General features: G+C 47.3%; 1 protein-coding gene and 2 pseudogenes across 3 annotated transcripts; 2 read left to right on the top strand and 1 right to left on the bottom strand.

The window, feature by feature from the left end:
• The first annotated feature begins 895 nt into the window (after positions 1-895).
• LOC308437119 (AP-2 complex subunit sigma-like) lies at positions 896-2176 on the top strand (annotated as a pseudogene). The gene is made up of 2 exons: positions 896-1521; positions 2166-2176. The product of its transcript is annotated as an AP-2 complex subunit sigma-like (transcript).
• A 204-nt stretch (positions 2177-2380) lies between these two features.
• Positions 2381-14582, top strand: LOC308436638 (phenazine biosynthesis-like domain-containing protein 2). Its single transcript, XM_080937634.1, has 9 exons — positions 2381-2467; positions 8498-8597; positions 8866-8964; positions 9562-9671; positions 9765-9794; positions 11035-11123; positions 11496-11674; positions 12968-13030; positions 14446-14582. Exons 1-9 carry the CDS (start codon positions 2384-2386, stop codon positions 14556-14558), a joined length of 867 nt encoding a protein of 288 aa, XP_080793760.1. The 5' UTR covers positions 2381-2383; the 3' UTR covers positions 14559-14582.
• LOC308436882 (M-phase phosphoprotein 6-like) lies at positions 5055-5517 on the bottom strand (annotated as a pseudogene). The gene has a single exon. The product of its transcript is annotated as an M-phase phosphoprotein 6-like (transcript).
• Positions 14583-15216: the final 634 nt, after the last annotated feature.

Here is a 15216-nt window from a genome sequence, read left to right as displayed (position 1 = left end):
CAGAAGCTTCCTTCTTCCAAGTCCCTGACATAGGCGGCCAGCAGAAGGTGTGGCTCAGATTAAAGTTGGATCTTCCCACCTCAAAAGACTAGAGTAAAGGTGGGCCTTCCCACTTCAAATGCTTTAATTAAGAAAAAAAATCTGGGGTGCAATATGTAAAATTCTTCTTTTGAAGACAGGTTCTCACTAGAACTTGCTATGTCGACCAGGCTGGCATCAAACTCACAGAGATCTATCTGCTTTCCTCTGCTTCCCAGAGCGAGCGAGCAAGCAACATATATCTACTATGCTGGGCTTTAATGTGTTATATTAGCTCCATCACATTGTAATCCAAATATTTTATCTCCTTCCTATAGGGCATAGGATATTGCATAAATTCCTGTCAGGGTCTAACTGCATTCCGAAGGAGCAAACTAATGCCCTGCTTACAAGAGCTGCACGTTTAATTTCTTGTTTCTATAATCAAGGGACATCTTCTTTCCTGGAGATGGCATTTCACCGTGTTGGCCAGCCCCCCTTTAAGCTTCTGGGTTTAAGTGGATCCTCTTGGCTCATCTCTACATCTTCCCAAAGCTAGAACTGTAGATACGCACTGCCATGCTCGGTTTAGGACCCCGTTTTCAAGGCCTCTATAAATTCTGTGACTGTTTTAGCCCAAGATTATTAACAACACTAGAATTTGAGTTTGGAAAGGGCCATTAATAGCTGTTTAAAATAAAATAAAAATAGATAAAAGAAAAATATCCCTCATAGATATACCCAGTTGACAACCACGAATAGCCACCATTAAAGCGGGGTGATAGAGATGTAGCCCTGAGCCCCATAGCTGCAAGCAGAGCCGGAGCCGCCCTGTTACAGCGGGACCCAGGCCTCTGGGGTCCAGACGGGGGTCGCTATGATCCGATTCATCCTCATGTAGAACTGGGCGGGCAAGACGCGCCTGGTCACGTGGTACATGCAGTCCAATGACGACGAGAAGCAGAGGTTGATCGAGTAGGTGCATGCCGTGGCCCCCACAGGGGTGCCAAGCACACCAACTTTGTGGGGTTCCTCCGGAACTTCAAGGTCATCTACCGACGCTATACTGGCCTCTACTTCTGTATCTGTGTGGACGTCAGTGACAACAGTCTGGCCTATCTTTAGGCCATTCACAAGAAGTGTTAAATGAATAATACTTCCACAATGGCTGTGAACTGGACCTGGTGTTCCACTTCTACAAGCTTTACATGGAGATAGATGGGATGTTCCTGGCAGGAGAAATCCGAGAGACCAGCCACAGGAAGGTGCTGAAGCAGCTGCTGATTCATTCCTGGAATGAGGTAGACCTCTGCCTAGCCCAGTCTGCTGGACCAACTTACCTGCTCATCCCCTGCCAGGCTCCAGGCCCAACCCCAGCAGCCCCCTCCCTTCCTCAGCTGACCCAGAGGAAGGACCCAGCAGAGTCTAGGCCGCAGGGGAGGAGGCCAGAACCCACTGCCTCTGGGCACTACGTGGATGGCAGAGGCCACTGTGATATCCCAAGTAACTGTGTGATGCTGTGTGAGTGTGCAGCCCCCGATAAACCTGTGGTCCTTCCTGAAAAAAAAAGCTGGGTGGTGGTGGTGTGTGCTTTTAATCCCAGCACTCAGGAGGCAAAAGCAGGAAGATTTTGTGAGTTTGAGGCCTGGCAGGCCTACAGAATAAGTTTCAGGACAACCAGGACTGCACAGAGAAACCCCATCTTAAAAACAACAATATCTACCATTAAAGATACCTGTTGGCTTGGGATTTAGCTTAGTGGTAAAGTACTTGCCTCTCCTTTGTGAGGACCTGAGTTTAATCCCCACCAATATAAAGTGTGTGTGTGTGTGTGTGTGTGTGTGTGTGTGTGCGCGTGTGCACGCGTGGGTGGGTAATATATATTATGTATATAAAACATATTATGTATATATAACATACATACTATACACACAAACACACACACACCATGATGCTTAGCCTTGAGAGGAGAGCTTTACTTCTCGGGAAGACTGCAAGACATGTGCCTCTCAGATGTCTCATGAATATCATTAAAGTTACTGCCACAGCTAGTTTCAGCTACTCTAGGAAAGAAGGTGATTATGTTGGGGAGTTCTGTTGGGGTTGAGGGGTGAACAGTCAAAGGTTAAAAACATCATTTCATTCAGCATTCAGCTAGCATTTTAAAACCAATGAAATGCAGAGGCTTTGAAAAGTAGGGGTGCACACATATTTAGGTGCAAAGTATGTTGGAGTAATTGTTTGACTTTTGATCTGGAAACTATTAACTATGCCTATACATGGAGTAAAACATTAACTTTTCCCCTCCAACAACAGGAAGTGAAGCCGGCTCCCAGCAAGGCAGGAGCCAGAGCCAGCGAGGAAAATGAAGCTCCCCATGTTTATAGTAGATGCATTCACGAGGACAGCTTTCAGTGGCAATCCTGCCGCCGTCTGCCTACTGGAGAGTGTGAGTACTTGGTTCTCAAGGGCCATGCCTGAAATTCTAGATGCGTGTAAAGCCTGTAAAAAAAGTGAGACTGTCCTGTGTGTTTGCCACTTCAACTTGTGTTCTGTGTCCTGTCGCTGATGGCCATGTCCTCAGGTTATGAGGGCAACAGCTGTACCTAGACTGAGTGAGACCCACAGACTCCCAGGCAGGGGACCTGGTGGCGGCTGGGATTGGGGACTCATGCCTGTAACTCTGGGGTTCCAAGGGAGAAGGCAGGAGATCATGAGACTAGGGCCAGCCTGGGCTATATAGCAGGTTCCTAGGCTAGCTTGGGCTATAAAGGGAACAATCTCACAAAAATAAAAAAGTAATAAATAATCAAATATTTTAGGAAAGAATGATGGGTGCTCCCTTTCAGAATTAGGTTTTTGTTTTTGTTTTTGTTTTTTTTAATTAGCATAAAAAACTAAGCACAAAATTACAGAAGTTCTGTGGGCAGGCATCATTTGGCATGTCCTGGGGCTTTCAGTCAGGAATAGGTGAGCCGGTTCCCCACTGTGCACTCTATGACTCCCCATGGAGCCCAGGCTCCCCTCAGATTCCACCTGTCTCCTTGGTCGAGTCTGGGACCGAAGGGTTCAGTATCACACCTGCTTCAGCCTTATGATACCTTGGAAATGCAGATATTCTCGTCGTCAGTGTCCTGCGAGATGACTCAGCAGGCAAGGGTGCTTGCTGCCAAGCCCGAGGGCCTTTCAATCCCCAAGACTCACATGGTGAATGGAGGGAGCTGACATTTGCAAACTGTCCTTTGTCTCCACACACACGCACCAGAAGGCCAGGGAGATGGCTCCGTGAATAAAGGGACGTGCTGCCAAGTCTGACTTCTTGATTCATCTCCAGGTCCCACAGGATGGAAGGAAAGAACAGAGTGCCTACAAGTGTTGTTCTCTGACCTCTGTTCGAGAGCACAAAGTGCGCGCACGCACGCGCACACACACACACACACAGACACAGACACACAGACAGACATAAAGAGTAACTGGCACCAAATAAAAAAGAGGATGCAGCTGCAGCATCAGGATCATGAATCTGAGGCCAGCCTGGACTACATAGGAGGCTCTAGGCCAGCCTGGACTACATAGGAGGCTCTAGGCCAGCCTGGACTACATAGGAGGCTCTAGGCCAGCCTGGACTACATAGGAGGCTCTAGGCCAGCCTGGACTACATAGGAGGCTCTAGGCCAGCCTGGACTACATAGGAGGCTCCAGGCCAGCCTGGACTACATAGGAGGCTCTAGGCCAGCCTGGACTACATAGGAGGCTCTAGGCCAGCCTGGACTACATAGGAGGCTCTAGGCCAGCCTGGACTACATAGGAGGCTCTAGGCCAGCCTGGACTACATAGGAGGCTCTAGGCCAGCCTGGACTACTAATGAGAAATGTCTCAAAGATGAAATCAATATTGCCCTTCTACTCAGAGCAGTTAGCATAAAGGAGTTGATTCTCTGGGGCTCCGAGGATGGCTGGAATTCTGTCTCAGCTGTGTACTCACTAAGTAACTCTGCAGCCAGCATTTGCCTTCCACCAGATTGGGAGGGTAAAGGAGTTACCAGGGTTTATCCAGTCCTACAAGAGCTTGGAAAGATTAGTGGGAGAATAGTTAGCAACCAGATCTCAGGTTCCAAACTTGGAACCTTCTTTAGGATCAATCTGGCAAGCATAACTTCCTGTCAAGCAATTGTGGAATCAACTGTATCTATCTGTCAGGAGTCTTACTATATCTGTCCCAGGTCTCCATGTCATTCCCACACACACACACTCATGTACGTGTGCACATATGCACACGCACACATGTGTATACATATGTTTGAGACATAGTCTATGTACCTATGTAATCTTTGAGTTGAGTGGTTTAAATAATCAGTGTTCACCAGATAATAGCTATGTTGTTACGTATCTTTGATTATCTCCAGATCATCAATAAACACAGGAGTTAAAGGATCTGTCCTAGCTTGAGTTTTTGTTTGTTTTTGTTTTGTAAGTTTATAAAAACATTTTTATTATAGAACATTAGAAAAATGATCCAGATGACTGTTTAAAATACACAAACCCCACACTATACACGACGAAGGCCTGAGAGCATGCAAATCCTCCAGGCTGGAGAGCCGTGTCTGTTCCTGGCGAATCACTTCTGAAAAGTTCTCAAATATAAAATCCAGAGTGAAGGAGTGGACCGGCAATGATCCATCCGATCAGAAAGTCAGATAGAAATGTGAGGGCCGTAAACAAGGCAGTGATTAGGTCACAGCAGTCACCCCTCGACGGCCACTGGAGAGCGGTGTGTTTGTGTCCTGTCTGCGTGTATACACACACAGAATCAGGTCAAAAATCTAGGGAGCCGCCCGTGCCAATGTATCTGAGGCCCCCGAAGAATGCTGTAAAAAGGATGTATGACATCCATTATACATCTGTCTCAAGAACAGCATATTTCCAAAATTATGCCATGTCTTTAGAAGGAAACTGTTTTAACCAGTACAGACGTCAGGAGGAGGAGCTCAGACCACGCTGTGCTCACAGGCATCTGCTGCATCGAAGGCATCCATTTTAGTCTTGGGGCTTTAAGAACATCTTCTTAGTTTTAATGGCTTTTATATTTCCGTTTTCATCTTCTTCTCCATTGGCTCGGTCTCTTTTCTTGGCAACCCTTTTTCCAATTGTTCCCACCAAACCCTCATATCTTCTTGCCACTTCTTCATCCGTCACATCGACCCCCACTGTCTCCTCTTCTTCTTCTGCTGCTCTGTTCTTAGAATTCATCTGAAGCATTAACTTCTCAACTTCAGGATTAAACCCTCTGAATGACATCCTTCCGCAGAGAAGATCTTCACATAGGGAGAAGCTCTGCTCTTCTATGATGAAGGTCTCTTTCTAAGTCCAGCGAATCCAGGTACCAGTGCTTGTCGCTGAGCATCTTCCGTTCCTCCTCTTCTAGCTGTTTCTTGGTTTCCGAGTCCAGGCCCCTTTGCATGAACTTCATGCACAGCAGGTTCTTGGATAACTTAGTCTTGTGCTCCTATGCCATGTTGGATATATTTCCAGAGGCTTCCTTTTGTTTTTGTTTTTAATTTTTTAAATTTATTATGTAAAAGTCCATGGGCTGGAGAGATGGCTCAGTGGTTAGGAGCACTGGCTGCTCTTCCTGAGGTCCTGAGTTCAATTCCCAGCAACCACATGGTGGCTCACAACCATCTGTAATGCTCTCTTCTTGGTGTTTTTGAAGACAGCGACAGTGTACTTGTGTATAATATATAAATAAATCTTAAAAAATAAAGTATCTTGAAATAATAATACAAAAAAAATAGATGTTCAGAGATAGGCATGGTGGTGCATACCTTTAGTCCCAGCTCTTGGGAGGCAGAGGCAGGTGGATCTCTGAGTTTGGGGCCTGGTCTACAATAAAGGAGTTCCAGGCCAGCTAGCGCTACATAACAAGGCCTTGTCTCAAACATCCACAGCAACAAGCTGATGGTGTCCTCAGATACTTCCTGGAAAATATACAGAAATAAAAAGGAATTACAAATACTAAGTTGACAATGGCAAGAAACCAGCAAGACCCAGGACTGAGATCCAGTGACTTCACATCTGTAAGCCAGAAACTGACAGAAGGATTTGCTGCCTGTCTTTAAAAAAAAAGTGTGTGTGTGTGTGTGTGTGTGTGTGTGTGTGTGTGTATTCATGTTATTTGAATTTGAGTGGGGTAAAAATAATGATAAAAGGGGGGAGATACTGACATGGGAATTCTGCTTCCTGTGTACCCCAGCTGACTTTTAGCACACAGTCTTCAGCACTGGAGTGTTGGAGCCAGACAATGGTGCTCACATACCACATTAATTTGAACCACCACCCAGGAGGGGGGTTCTTCATATCGTCCTTATCTTCCAGATCAAAGACAGCTAATGTGATTTCCTGGGGTCACTCACTCCTAAGTGGCTGCTGACTCAGTATCTCACCCATCTTCCCGCTCACAGCCACACACCATGTTTCCCAGATGGCTGTATTCATCTCTGTTTTAATTCGGTCAGCAGTGACTCTGAGCTCCTAATCCACTCGACTTGTTCTAACATACGGTGCCCAGCAGGTGTGAGGCACCAGGTAGGCTCATGCAGAACAATATGAAGAAGTTACAATCAACGGAGCTGTGGCAAACCTTTCTCCTAAGAATTCATGCTAGGAGCTGGAGAGATGGCTCAGCAAGTAAGACCTGGCTGCTCTTGTAGAATACTCAGGCCCAGTTCCCAGCAGCCTGTGATGGCCCACAGTCATCTGTAACTACAGACCTAGGGGATCCAGTGCCTTATTCTGGACTCAGCAGGCACTAGGCTCATGTGCATGTAATGCGAAGACATACATGCAGGCAAAATACTCAGATAAATAACAACTCTTAAAAAATACATATAAAAAAAAACCTTCCAGAATTCTTGGGGTTGGAGAGGTGGCTCCGTGGTTAAGAGCACTTGCTGCTGCTTATCTAGAGACCTGAGTTCCATTCCCAGCACCCTCATGGCAGCTCACAGGCATCTGTAACTTCAACTTCAGGTCATCCAATGCCTCTGGCCTCCTCAGGTACCTAAACTTATGTACGCATACCCACATGTAGACATACACAACTCTATATGGCTAATAATAATAGTGATGGTATAAAGAAAAGTAATAATAATAGAATTATTATTATTATTATTATTATTATTATTATTATTATTATTATTATTATTATTGGAGCTAGCAGTCACTAATTTTGTGGGTTTACCTTGGAGTGGATTGGACAGGATGTAAAAGTTAGTATGAAGATTAGGGGTGTGGCTTGGTAGGATAGATCTTGTCCAGTATGTGTGAAACGTACAAAGAAGCAGTGAGTATACCTTTGGGTTATGTGACAGAGTTTGATTTTTCTTTTTTTAAATTGGAGGTTGGGCCTTAGCCACACTGGGCAAGCACTCTACCACTGAGCCACACCCCCAGCCTCCATAAGAACTATTGGGAATGCGTGATGGTGTAGACGGTGCCTCCTTTAGGGGTTCCATTGCAGGGGAAGGGCCCCAATGCCTTCCTGTGCTTTTAGCACTTCTATACTAGGTGCTCTGGCTTCTCTGAGGGGCAACACAGTGGAGGGACAATGACAAATTGTCACACCTAGGCTGCCATGTCTTTATGTGATATAGGTGATGAATTGCTCATGATGCTGTAACCTTCATTCATGTTCCTGTAAGCAACTTTAGTGAAACTTATAAGAAACCACAAAAAGCTAAAAAGAAAACAAAAACACAACAAAGTCAAAACACACACACACACAAACACACACACACACACACAGAGACAGAGAGAGAGACAGAGAGAGAGAGAGACAGCGAGAGATAGCGAGAGGGGGGGAGGGGGCGAAGGGAGAGAAAGAATCTTTCTTTACTATGTAACTTGAATTTCCTTTTAAATATTGTCTTAGTTAGGGTTTCTATTGCTGTGAGCAGACACCATGACCACAACAACCTTTATAAGGAACACATTTAATTGGGGCTGGCTTTCAGTTTCAGAGGTTCAGTCCATTATCATCATGGCGGACATGGTGGCATTCAGGCAGACACTGTGCTGGAGAAGGAATTGAGAGTTCTACATCTTGATCCAAAGTCAACAGAAGGAGACTGAGTTTCTCACTAGCATGAGACCTCAAAGCTTGCCGCCCATAATGACACACTTCTTCCTAATAGTGCCACTTCCTATGGGCCAATGGGGACCAATTACATTCAAATTTCCCACAAACATACAACCCCCCCACCAACACATGGTCTCACTGCATAGACTTAGCTGTATGTTGACCAGGCTGCTGGTCTCCAACTCAGATCCACCGGCCTCTGCCTCCCAAGTGCTGGAATTAAAGGTGTGCACCACTATACACCTAAGCATTTGACTTTTGATGCCAATAAACTGCTATGTTAAGTCAGTTCTGTGTTCCAGATTCTCAGTGGTGTTTTGTTTGTTTTTGTTTTCTATTTAAGACACTGGATGAAGAGGCCCATCAGCACATTGCGAGGGAAATGAACCTCTCTGAAACTGCTTTCATCCGAAAACTGCAACCAACCGACAACTTCTCACAAAGTAAATATACATTGAAAGATTTTGTTTTACATTTGAGTGTGCGTGCAGGCAGTGTGTGTGTGTGTGTGTGTGTGTGTGTGTGTGTGTGTGTGTCTCCTTGGGACCTTTCCAGGACGGAGCAGAATGTCTCTCTCTACCTCACGCTCACCTCTCTAGGGAAGGACTTTCCTGTCAGCCACACACTAATGATTTAGGGAAGAAGATGCTGTCATGTTTTTAACCTGTGTGGGTTGATCTTCCTTTTCTTTTGACCTTTCCTCCTCCTAAGGTTCCCGTTTCGGACTGAGGTGGTTTACCCCAGAGGCTGAGTTTCCCTTGTGTGGCCACGCCACCCTGGCTTCTGCGGCTGTGCTGTTTCACAAAAGAAGTAAGGTGGACTTCTTTCTGCTCTTAGTGCCTTCATGCCCAAGTCTTGATGTTAGGCTTTCAGTAGCACAAACCTTTTATGCAGTGCTGGGAGTCAGTTCCCCAGCTCCATGCATCTTAGGCAAGCACTGTACCAACTGAACCACATCCCCTGCCTTAAAAAAATCAGGTTCTTCCTACCTAACTCTGTTTGGCCCCAAACTTGGTACTTCGGCCTGTCAGGACTTGGACTTTTCAGTCTTCCAACCTCTATCTCCTGGAGCTGTGGTTATAACTTTGAGTCACCACACCCAGCTCCTCAAACAGCAACTAAAAACAGTTACTTGTTGTTGTTGAAGGCTGGACTAATCCAAGGCTTTCCTTGAGAATCTGAGATGTGGAGCCTCTGGTTTAAGAAACACAGCTCCTTCTCTGACACCAGTCAAAGATAAAAGACCTAAGAAAACTGGGGAGATAGCTTAGTGGGAGGTACTTGCATATGTGGGTTCATTCCACAGTAACACACACAATATGACCACCACAGACAGACAAACAGCAATGAACCCCCAGAAAACACAACCACACTTATTTTCCTGACTGCTGACCCTCCTCTGTCCAGAGAACACAAACAGCACCCTGACCTTTGTCACTCTGAGCGGGGAGCTAAAGGCCAGAAGAGAAGAAGACAGGATTGTCCTGGACTTCCCTCTCTACCCAACCTTCCCCCAGGTCAGCTCCTAATCACTGCATTCTCACAGAAGGATACCCTGTGTTTATCCCACAGTCCTGCCCAGCAGTGACTTTATCTCTGTCCCCTTCTAGGCCTTCCGTGAAGTTGAAGACCTGATAAAGGTTGGTGAAAAGAATTTGCTTTGAGCTTGTGTGATGTGATGTAAAAGCTTGTGTTTGGAAACTCAGGTGTGACATGGTCACATCTAATAGCCCCAACCAGGGGACACACTGCTGTGGAAGCCTAGGCAGTTCCAGGTCAGAATGCTAGGAATGTGTTTTGTTTAGTAAGGTGGGTCTCAGTCATTGAGTTGTAACCTTTCTTTCCTCACCTTGTAGCCCAGGCTAGCCTTGACTTTGTCTCTTTTGCCTCTCAAGGGCTAGGATTACACATGATACAATTATACCTGACTCACTTGATTTAACCATGAGCAAGATACTGTCCATGATGGAACAGAAGTAAGACGGGGCAGGGGGATTGGAAGGAGGTGATGAGGAAGGTATCAGGCATCTTGGACCCTTTGGACCATGAAGGGTTGAATTTCTAATCAATAAGGAGAGTGTACTTGCTGAGCAGAGCATAAGGTCTGATTATGGGGCAAGGCCTGGGTCCTGGCATATGGATCAGATATGGGGTGTTCTAGTTGTGGGTGCCCATAGGGTCATTTCACTGACTTTTTCCAACTCAGTGAGGTGGGCAAGGGGCTCCCACTTTGGAAGACAGTTGACATAGTGATTCAGACTTGATTCTAGATTGACTCAAATCTGAGAGAGGCAGGCAGAAATAGAAAGGGGGGAGAGGGGAGAGAGGGGGAATGGTGAGGAATGGAGTCCTGTGGACCTGCGGGTGGAGCTGTGTGTTGGGACGTGTGTTGTGCACAGAAGAACAGTGCCTGCTTCGGGTCTGGCACAGGGAAGTGACATGGTCCCCTGAAAGGCCCTTCGGCTGGCCAGGAAGCTTTGAGCCATACCTTGTGTCCTGAAACTGAAGGAACCTTGTGGGACCTGGGAACAGGGGGGACCTGGCTCCCAATGCTTGCTTCATAAGAGATTGTTCTTCATACGTGCACCAGCTGTTTTCTTCTCTTCTCTGTTTAGAAGCAGAATCTCTGACATCCAAGCATGGCTTCACATCTGCTACTAACTGAGGCTGGCCTCAAACTCCTGACCTCTCTGCCTCTATCTCTCTTTCTCTCACTCTCTTCCTTCCTTCCTCTCTCCCTCCCCCCCTCCGGTATAAGTACTAATCAACACGCCCAGTTCATGTGGCTCTGGGGGCTGACCCAGGGCTTCTGGCATACTAGACAAACATCCAAAAAAACCGAGGAGCCGGCCCTCTGAGGAGCTTTGATCTGCTTCACAGGTGGCCATAGGTGACACTAGAGTCCAGGACATCAGATACTCTCCAGATACGAAAAACCTCCTGGTCCGGCTCAGCGATTCTTATGACAGGTAAACACCACACTTAACCGTTTACATGCCAGCGCCCGGATTGCCAGCTCGGCTTTGGTCAGGTAGTACTGTCTCCAGAGCATGGCTTACTTCCCTTTCTCGTCTTTCCTTTGAGACAGGGTCTCCCTACATGGCTCTGGGTTGCCTGAAACTCACTCTGTAGACCAGGCTGGCCTGAAACTCAGAGAAATCCACCTGCCTCTGCCACCAGAGTGCTAAGATTAGAGGTACCCGCCACCATGCTTGGGTAGATGTCAAGGCAGGCTCTCCTTTCCCTCTGCTGAGCCATCTGGGCACAGTCCAGCCTCTTTCCCATTGTGTGTAGGGGCGGAGTGAGAGGCTTATTCCTAACCCAACCTGTTTGTGCCCAAGGTCCTTTCTAGAAAGCCTGAAGGTGAACACAGAGCCCCTGCCTGGAATTGAAAAGACAGGGAAGGTGAAAGGCCTCATCCTCACTCTCAAAGGAGAGCCTGGGGGGCAGGCGGCCCCGTATGACTTCTACTCCAGATACTTTGCCCCGTGGGTTGGCGTGGCTGAAGACCCAGTAACAGGTACTCTTTCCTCGAAGTTACTTGCAGTCAGAGTCTGGGCTGGGTATAACCAGGTGCTTGAAGTCTTACTCAAAGAACTGAAATAAAAGCCCAGAGCGATTACAAAGTAGTGAGGGGGTGTTCCTTTAAAGCAATAGTACATATCAGGAAAGCACACACAGTCAAGATAGTGAGCTATATGAGCAAACACCATGGAGGGATCCAATTATTGCTTGGAACGTGTATGCATGTTTTAATGTCTGTGTCTGTCTGCGCTCTTGTATGTGCAGTACCCCGAGAGGCCAGTAGAGGGCACCGTGACACTTGGTGGTGGAGTATTGTGTGGTTGTAAATCCTATGTTTACATACTGTAAACAGGATGTGCGCACACTAAATGCTCTCAACTGCTGAGCCATCTCTACAGTCCCTGACATCTTATATGAGGTTCAAGAAAAAGAGGAGTTTGGTTACTAAGAACATAATTTGGGGAGATTTTCTGTTTTGATTGGCAAGTCTATGGGTTACGTAAGCCTTTTCTTCCTGAGCATCTTGCTTGCAATAGTGCGTCTTGTTTTAATCATAAACACACCCAGCTATGCATAGGCATAAGATGGTTAAATTGGGGATTCTTCCTAAAAGTTCACTTTGCAGACAGTCTGCCTTATTGTACATGTGCCCAAACCTAGTCTAGGTTGGACTGGCCTGGTGACCATGGCGTGGTTCTCAGACTGTGTTGCAGGATTTATTTGGATAGAAACAGGATGTTCTCAAGGGGGTGTTAATTGGAGTAGTTTATTTTACTTATTCCCATTGTTTATAGCAGATACAGCTGCAGTTCTGAGGAGCTAGGGGAGGGGTTCTTAATCGGTTAATAGAGTGTGCATAGCTCAGTCCTTGATCTGAGGATGTGCTGGCAGACACGCATTGAAACCCCCTGCCCTGCCTGGCATGGTGGTACATGTGTCAAGGAAGCACTTGGGGAGGTTGTCGCTCAAGGAAAAGAAGTTCGAGATTAGCTTCAGCTAGTTGCGGGATAGCCTGTGCTACATAAGACTATCTCAAAAGAGAAAACACAAAGAAACGAACCAAAAAATAACCCCTTCCTCGGTGCAGGTTCAGAGAGAGCGAGACAGATTTGACAGATTTAGGGAAAGTTTATTCATAAACCTCTCACTCCCCTTACCTCAAACCACACAGTGCTGTGGCCTCCTTGACTTAGGATCTAAGGTTTAGTCAAACTGGATGGTTGGTTGTAACTGTTGATGCATTTAGCAGAACGTCACACCTACTCTCATTGCTTGTCACTTGTTTCAGGGTCTACCCACACTCTTCTTGGCCCCTACTGGTCTGAGGAGCTGGGGAAGAAAGAAATGCGAGGTAAGAAAGCCTCCCAGCCCTTTCCCTCCTCTCTGAGTGCTTGACCTTCAAATGCGGCAAATGGGATGCCACGGAGTCACAGTCCCCGCTTCTGGCTTCTTGAGACAGAGCCCTGCTGTGGAGTTTAGTCTGGCTAGAGTGGGCCTTGGTCTTCTGAAGCTCAGTCCCAGGGAAGACATGAGATGCAGATGCACAGAAAAGGAGCTCCAGCTGGAGCAACATTAGCTACCATCACAGTAGGGCTCTGATCCCCGCCAGGGACTCTATCTTACCAAAGGAGGGAGGACTAAGTAGGTGCGGTAAAAATAAAAAAAAGCAGTATCTTTTATTTGCCCCCCACCCACCCACAGTGCTGGCCTTTGTAGGACCGCAGGGCACGGTGGGATGCCTCACAGACCCTGGCTTCTTTTGACCCAGGTGCAGTCCACTCCACCCGCCCTGGCTGCTTCTGGTCCAGGACCAGCCCAGCTTGTGGTTTTCACTCACTTTCCCTTGGCGGGTTGTTGCCAAGCCTTTCACACACACCTCCCACCCCAAGGCGAGCTTTGTCCAGCCACTTACACCCTTTTTGAACTCAATTAAGTCGCCACATCAAAGAACACACCAAAATACTCTGATCCAATTGGTATGATATAATTTGCCCACCTAGATAAGTCAAATGATCCTGTGCAATTCCATCCCTTATAAAGTAGTCATAACAACCTTATCCATATAGAGATGCGCCAAGAGAAACATCCACATCTGCTTCCATGTTGCCTCCCCTTGACTCTCTGCTTCTCCTTCTCCTCTGCCTCATCTTCTCTCTGTCCCCGCCCCACTCTCTACTGTCCAATCATGTATCGCCTTGACATCAACCTACACTAAGTCTCTGTGGCCCTGAGTGGGAGAACAGGTTTATTCTCTGTCCTGATGCCCAGCTGAGCTCGGAGCTCCGGGAGGCTGGGGCTGTGCCTCTCTTGTGCACCCGACCTTATGGTCGCCTTAGCTTACCCCCTCTGACGTCTCTGAGCTGAGAAGAGGCAATGGGTGGTGGGGGTGGGAGAGGTGAGTGAGGAGAAGGCAGGGGATGCAGTGGGGGTGGGCGAGGACCCCCTCTCTACACCTTCTTAGACATGCCTTCCCCACCTTCATCTCTTCACACATCCTTGAGTCTTCCTAGAGGACATGGCTGCTTCACTGTAGTGAGTAGCTGAGGCCCAGGAAGGAAAGGGCCAGGCAGTGTGTGCACAACCACGTGTGGACCTCTGGGGCTGCAGGAGGATGGGCTGGAGGTGGGAGGGGCCATGGGCAAGAGGAGGGATTCATTCTGGAAACTGGCCTGGGAGGAGTCCTGGGTTTGGAACAGTAAATCCTGCACTGGGTGGTAACTCCCAGGGGAAATGCTCTGGATTGGCACCAGGTTGTGTTCTCCTCAGCCTTCCAGTGTTCCCGCCGAGGAGGGGAGCTGGACATTTCCCTGCGACCCGATGGGAGGGTTGACATGAAGGGTGGAGCTGCTATTGTCCTGGAGGGCACGCTGACAGCCTAGAGATGCTCATGCTGGGCTTGTGGCCACGAATCAACACGAGTCTTCTCTGTAGCTGAGAACCCAAGCCAAGCCACCCAAACGACAAATGCACAGAGCTTGCTTTAGCAAGCCTGCCGAGCGGTACCCTCAGGCCTCTTGTGAAGAACGGAAAGGGAGGCTTGATGGAGGTGCAGCAGTTTCTCCAGAATCCTTTGCTGATGGTGGACTCTGGGCTCTGCCTGTGTGTGCGTCTTCAGTCCCACAGCAGACGGTGCTGTCCCTTCTTTTGATAATGACAGCCAATCGATGTGAGAGATACATTGATAAGAAACGAGGCCAAATTTAGATTTAGGTGGGGGTGTCATATAGGTTTTTTGTTTGTTTTCTGAGACAAAGATTCTCTTGTATCCTTGTTTGTCCTGGAACTCTGTAGAGCACTCTAGCATGTTGGATAAAGGCATGTGCCAGCATCTATTATAAATGGCTTGTACTAGATTTTACCAATCATACATATATATGAATATGAATATGAATGACATATATATATATTAATGACAGAGTCTTATTGTATAGCCCTGGCTGGGTAGTAACTTTCTGTACATTAGTCTAACATCCAGCTGGACACCTGAATGCCTCTGCCTCTCCAGTGCTTGGTTAATGGCATGTGCCATCATGCCCA

Source organism: Micromys minutus, assembly GCF_963924665.1.
Source record: "Micromys minutus genome assembly, chromosome: 25".
NCBI lineage: Eukaryota > Metazoa > Chordata > Mammalia > Rodentia > Muridae > Micromys > Micromys minutus.
Note: the sequence above shows the minus strand (reverse complement) of the source record. Positions and strands in the feature narration are given on the sequence as shown.

What these genes read in the sequence shown, in the direction of transcription:
- LOC308436638 (XM_080937634.1), top strand. Translation starts at nt 2,384, where the DNA reads ATGAAGCTCCCCATGTTTATAGTAGATGCATTCACGAGGACAGCTTTC. An exon ending in AACCGACAACTTCTCACAAA is followed by an intron (nt 8,598 to 8,865) that starts GTAAATATACAT and finishes CCTCCTCCTAAG; the next exon opens with GTTCCCGTTTCGGACTGAGG. An exon ending in TGTGCTGTTTCACAAAAGAA is followed by an intron (nt 8,965 to 9,561) that starts GTAAGGTGGACT and finishes TCCTCTGTCCAG; the next exon opens with AGAACACAAACAGCACCCTG.